The sequence below is a fragment of the Erinaceus europaeus genome, chromosome 1 (assembly GCF_950295315.1).
Source record: "Erinaceus europaeus chromosome 1, mEriEur2.1, whole genome shotgun sequence".
Lineage (NCBI taxonomy): Eukaryota > Metazoa > Chordata > Mammalia > Eulipotyphla > Erinaceidae > Erinaceus > Erinaceus europaeus.
The window spans coordinates 172733639-172740041 of NC_080162.1; the positions used below are offsets into that span (position 1 = coordinate 172733639).

A 6403-nucleotide genomic window follows, 5' to 3' on the forward strand; every position below is an offset into this window, starting at 1 on the left:
CTAGTGGGGCAGGGCTCTGGAGAGGTAGGGTTCCAGGCCACATTGGTGAGGTCATCTGTGTAGTGAAGTCAGGTTGGCGCTATGGTAGCATCTGCAACTTGTGGCTAAAAAAAGCATTAAGATATAAAGCAGAACCAATTGTTTAATAATCAGGAATCTAATGGTAAAACTATAGCAGATGAGATTTGGGGTCTTCATTTTGGAAAATGCTAGTAGGTCTATTTTAAGTATATTCTAAGGGGCCGATGATTTTACCAAATTTTACCTGAGCTTGACAGCTAACATGCAGATGGGCTAAAGGTATTGTTTATGGAGATGGTGTCAGAGTTGGGAATAGGACTAGAAAGCTGTATCAGGCAAGAGAGTAGCTCCCAAATATGGGAAAAGTATATAAATATTGTTAACTGCAAACCCCATCGATTTGATCTGGGGCCCATATTCATTGCAGAAGCCTGTATAACCTCTGCATCCCTGTAGGTTTGAGCTTGCATTCTGTGGCCATGGCTAGCAACATTCCAGGTTGCACTAATTTCAGGACCCATCTTCCTTGAGTGGCAGAGTATGTTAACCAAAACTCCCTTTGAAGAATGGGGAAGTCCCTACCAATGTTGACTCACATTGAGGGTTAGACCCTGGAGAGGCCCACAAGAGGGTCCATTATGTTGTTCCTGACGGAGGTAACCAGTGACAGTGGAAAGAGGGATCTGTTAGAGGTCTAGACCCAGCATGTCTATGTGGGAATCCCAAGATTCCCTGACTAGAGCTCTGGATAATGGGGTGGCCTGGTAGTGGCCAAAAGACTCATCATTAAAGTATGCCTGTCTCTTCCCCTTACCCAGCTTTGATAGTCCTTACCTTGTCTGACAAATTTAGCCTTGGAGTGATTGAGGGAAGTGAAATAGAAAGTAGGTGAGGAGGGTATCTAGGTCTAAAAAGAAACTATTTGATGAAGTACTTTACGATGCCTTTTTTTTTTTTCCCCTCGGTCTTTCTACTTTCTGTACTTACTGAGTCACTGCAAACTATCGTACACTTTTACATTAAGGTATTTATTTTCCCTTAACTTATGGATACATGTGCACATGTGTTCTGTCTCATGGGTTCTTGTCTATACTTAGTTTCAGCGGCTTTGTTAGGAAATGCACCACCCAATAGGGAATTGAGGAATCTTATGAGCTAGGAAATGTCTCACTGGCATACCAGGACTGAAGAGTTGACATTCCACACCGGGCATCTCTGGACACAGTCCGAAGTCAAACATGTCAAGGTGGTACTGGTTGCATTGATATGGTTAAACGTAGCAGATGCAGCGTAGATATATTCTACTAGCTCTTTTATCAGAAACTGTAAGATTAGAAGTAGAAGTAATCCTTAAATACATTCTCAGATACCAGAACATTTTAATACAAACTAGTTCTGAGCATGTTATAATTGCGCATAGCAGGTGCTTATTGAATAGAATTAAAGCTGCATATACTAGAAAGGGAGAGAGAGAAACCTATGTGAATTGAGAAAAAGAAAGTTAGGTCAGGCAGTGATTATGAGGGGAAGGATGAAGAACTGGTGTTACCAGTAATTAGACAAAAAAGAGACAAAGCAGCCTAAGGAAAAGACTTCTGTCAATAGGCAGCTGGTAGTCACTCAAGTCTGATCCAGTGCAGGTGGAGTAAGTTAATACAGAAGAAACAAGTATACCACCATTCTCAGACTAGAAATAGGAGGCTTCCAAAATGAATGGTCTCTTCATAGCAATAACGTTTTTCTAGCTTGTGTATTTTCAGGTTAAAATCAAGAACTTTTTCAGACCTTCTTTTAGGACTTTCAGCTAAGTATACATAATGAAATCTTGAGATTTGACTGTCCTTACTTCACTCTACATGTATACTGCTAGAATTATAAGTAGAGGCCCCACTGGTGGAAAATTTTTTTTCCAATATTACTCAAATGCAAACCACCTGTAAGTACATGTTCATCAGATTTGTCAGGTTTTATTTTCCAGTTTTCAGATAAGGCTGTAGAACATGAACAAGAGAAAACGTTTCAGAAAGGATCAGAGGTAGAAAAAAAATACTTTTCTTTGACCTAGGCACAAACATTTTGACAAAAATATTTGGTCATATAACTATGAAAGTAGCTTAGTTGGTTGTGCACACACGTTGCCAAAGGCACAAGTTCGAGTCCCCTACCCTCCACCTGCTGAGGGACACTTCGCAAGTAGTGTAGCAGGTTTGTAAGTGTCTCTCTTCCTCTCGCTGTCACTCCTCCACTCTCATATCTCTCTGTCCTATCTAAATGTGGGGAAAATAAGAGGCTGCCAGGAGTGGTGGATTTGTAGTGCAGTCACTGAGCTCCAACAATAACCCTGGAGGGGGAAAAAAAGAAAAGTAGGTTTTTGCTTTTATTTTATCCATGCCTATCATTTATTTATTTATTGAAGAACAGGTCTAGTGCATGCACAATTTTACCATTTGGGCCACTTTTTGATTCAGAGAAACATGGAGTCACAGCAGGATCGACACTAGAGCTTCCTTAAATTCTGTAGCGTTTCCCTATGCCTGGGTTCAAACACAGGCCATGTGCATGCCAAGACATATATCCACTAATGAATAGGGTCTCCAACTCTATTTGTGTCACTTTAAAGTAGGAATGTTCTCTTGGCATTTTGTGGAGAGATCACAGAAACATTAATTCTTTTTTTTCTTTTCAGTATTTGTACAATGTATCTTGTTTTTTGAAAATATTTTTATTGGTAATTTAGTAATAGTTTACAAGATCATAAGATTACAGGGCAATATTTCTACGCCATACCCACCACCAAAGTTCTGTGCCTCTATCTTACTATTTTTTTTAATGTGGTACATGAAAATACAGTTTGTGAAATACAGGTGGAGCTTTTTACATTTGAAAGGTTACCCTAAATAAACTCATTTAAAACATCTTGTAAAATTGTCCAGTAATGAGAAGCAAATATTTTTATAATCTAAAATACTGGATACAAACTGTGGCTTTCATTTGACACATGTATAATAATTACACGAAGAATATAAGATCATGATTACATAAAGAACCTGCAGAAATGATTGTATGTACAGACTACTAGACCTGTGGGCTTCTTTCTAGACAGTTTGTATGCAGGTTTAAATGGTCATTTTCTTTGGGAAAATCTGAAGTCTAGAGTTCAAAAAGACTGATGTCGCAGCCAAGAAACAAACATGAACCTGAGTTTGGTTTTCTGAATGACCTTGCCCCCGTCTGTGCACAGAGACTCATGTCATTAAAGAATGAGAGATGAAAGTTTGTGCCAGTAGATTTCCTCTGTTCCACTGTGTCGGAGTCAATTGGTCAGCAAGAGCAACCCCTTAACCAAGCTGCATGTATATTTGGCCATGATTCCAGCTACGTGTTTTCCGTAGGTCCCCAAACGATCTGGTAGCCATCTAGAAAGTTTTTTTTTTTTCTCCTTAAGGGCACTAAAAACTTCTTTGGTTGATATATAAAGGATAGCCAGTCTTTAGAAAACTAGGAGAACTATTAGAATTTTAATAATGTATTTTTTAGAATTTATTAATTTACTACTGGATAGAAACAGAAATTGAGAGTAGAGGGGGGGGAGGGAGGGAGGGAGGGAAAGAGAGAGAGGGAGGGAGGGAGAGAGATCTGCAACTAAGTCACCACTCATTAAACTTTTCCTCTGCAGGTGGGGGCCAGGGGCTTTAACTTGGGTCCTTGTGCGTGTGCTTAACCAGGTGTGCCACTTCCTGGCCCCGTGAATTTTAAGGATGTTTCAAGGCCAGTTTATGATCTACAGGTTTTTAAGTAATGATAAGTGATTGCCTACAAGTTCTTGAAAGGCAGTGGCCACATCTGTTTTGGTTACTGTGGTACTCTCAATTACTAATTCAGTTCTCCAGCAGACATATTAAATAAATATCTGAGTTTTTTCACTTGAATGAATAAAATAGTTGCACTAACCTGTCAGCCTCGACAGTATCTATTTTAGATCTTGGAATCCTGATTGCTTTGGTAGAGATTTTCCTTAGCAGAGACATGAATTCATAAATGGTAGCACTATGGTTTTTAATTCCAATCAATAGGAAACTTTTTCCATTAGCAGAAATGAGGTAGCTAGAAAAAAAAATTCAGTTTCTTCTGTGATGAATAAAACCTTTTAAATGTTATGGCTTTCACATGTTCATAACTACAGGTTAAACAGGTTGTGTCACTCACTTGATAGCTTTGTGTTTCAAAAGTATAATAATCCCTCCTACTGGACTTTGAGCTCGCACAGCAACTGCTAACAAGAACAGACTGTCACTGGAACTCCTGTTTAAAGAGTGATCTATTTTTTTTAAATGGTCTTGCTTTTATGGGTTATTTAAACTTTCAGGATGGTGAGAGCACTTTTTATTGTTGTGCTTTTGCCATTTGTGACTTTGGGAGAAGCACAGAAATCATTTCTTAGTTTTCTGAATATAGAAAATAATAAAATACTATTTTTCACAAAGAGTGAAGAAACCATCATCATAAGGTCAAGTTACAAAGACAGACAACCAAGCTCCAGCTACCTTTCTGTGCAATTAGAAGATCCTAAAGTATTGCAAGTGGTAAATGTGACCAAGACCTTTTTGGATGATACAAACTTTATCATAAATGTGGTGACAGATGAAGAAGGAGAGACAAATCTGACCATTCAGCTATGGGATTCAGAAGGTAGGCAAGTAAAACTCATTGAAGAAATAAAGAATATCAAAGTCAAAGTGCTAAAACAGAGACGAGAAAGTCATTTTCCAGCATCTATGCAGACTGATAGGTATATTCTAATGCTTATTCTGCCAATGATACTGTTAAATAAGTGTGCATTTGGCTGCAAGATTGAACTGCAGGTGTTTCATACAGTCTGGAAGAGGCCCTTGCCAGTATTTCTTGGAGTAGTTACACAGTTTTTTCTTATGCCATTTTGTGGATTTCTTTTGACTCAGATTTTGGCGTTGCCAGAGGCACAAGCTTTTGGATTTGTAATGACCTGCACATGTCCAGGAGGGGGTGGAGGTTATCTCTTTGCTCTACTTCTAGAAGGAGATGTCACGTTGGCCATTTTGATGACTTGCACATCAACATTGTGGGCCCTCATAATGATGCCTACCAATTCTTACATATATAGTAGGCTGTTGGGGTTATCAAGTACATTTCATATTCCTGTTTATAAAATTATGTCAACACTCCTTTTTATACTGATACCTATATCAGTTGGAATAGTTATCAAGCAAAGACTACCTGAAAAAGCAAACCTTCTGGAGGGGATAATCAGACCCCTGAGTTTTATTTTAATGTCTGTAGGGATTTATTTAACTTTCAGAATGGGGTTAATGTTCTTAAAAACAGTTAATCTAGAGGTATTTTTATTGGGTGTCTTAATTCCTATGTTGGGTTTGTTTTGGGGGTATTCTTTTGCTAAAATTTCTATGCTGCCTTTCCCTATTTGTAAAACAGTTGCTATTGAAAGTGGGATGCTGAATAGTTTCTTAGCCCTGGCTATTATTCAACTCTCTTTTTCACAGTCCAAGGCTGAATTAGCTTCTGTTGGTCCATTTATAGTGGCCATGTGTTCGGGATGTGAAATGTTACTGATCTTCCTGATCTATAAGGCTAGGAAAAAATATGTCCTTGTTACAGAAGATAAAAGAAAAAAATTAGCCCTAGTCTAATAAAGCATTACCTATTTTTCTACTCTGGGTGAGGTATTGTGAGAGATCAGATAATATGTAAGATAATGCTTATGTGCAATCCTTATGGTTTTATTGAAAATGACATTGGGAAACAGTTAATATATTTATGTGTACAAATTATCCAACAATTATACAACTGATTGTTCAAAGAAAGGAAAATACTTGTCAACTGTATTGATTATGAAGTGTTTTGTAGAGTTGGATTTGAATATGCTAGTTCATTATGTAAAAGGGAAACAGTAATAAAAGAAAATTTATTACTCATAGTGAATATGATAGATTCCAAGTAATTACAGAAAGGACATCTATGATAGGTCTTTAGTAAATATTCATGCAGAGTAAGACTATGTAAGTTTCACTTAACATTATGGTTAAATTCTTGAAAACTTTGAAACAAAGTATAAAGATACCAGATATATGTATAATTTTGTTCAATATCAGCTGATATTTTTCTTCATAAATAGAGTGAAACCATGTTACATGAGTAGGTGCTGAATTGTGGAAAACTTAAGATTTTTACGTAATGAGATTTATCTAAATTGGACAAGTATGAAAATACTCATATTACACAAGCCATTCTACTTAGTTGGCTTCCTATCAACTACTTTACACAGCTATGCTTAGTTGGGAAAGAAATCCAGAAGTAGAGAAGTAGGTCAGTTCTCCTTCTCTCTCTC

General features: G+C 37.5%; 1 protein-coding gene across 1 annotated transcript; it reads left to right on the forward strand.

Moving 5' to 3' along the window:
* The first annotated feature begins 3754 nt into the window (after positions 1 to 3754).
* On the forward strand, positions 3755 to 6140 carry SLC10A5 (solute carrier family 10 member 5). Its single transcript, XM_007520164.3, has one exon. The coding sequence runs from the start codon at positions 4389 to 4391 to the stop codon at positions 5703 to 5705; it is 1317 nt and encodes a 438-aa protein (XP_007520226.2). The 5' UTR covers positions 3755 to 4388; the 3' UTR covers positions 5706 to 6140.
* The last annotated feature ends 263 nt before the right edge of the window (positions 6141 to 6403 follow it).

Coding starts and splice junctions, on each gene's coding strand:
- SLC10A5 (XM_007520164.3), top strand. CDS start 4,389: ATGGTGAGAGCACTTTTTATTGTTGTGCTTTTGCCATTTGTGACTTTG.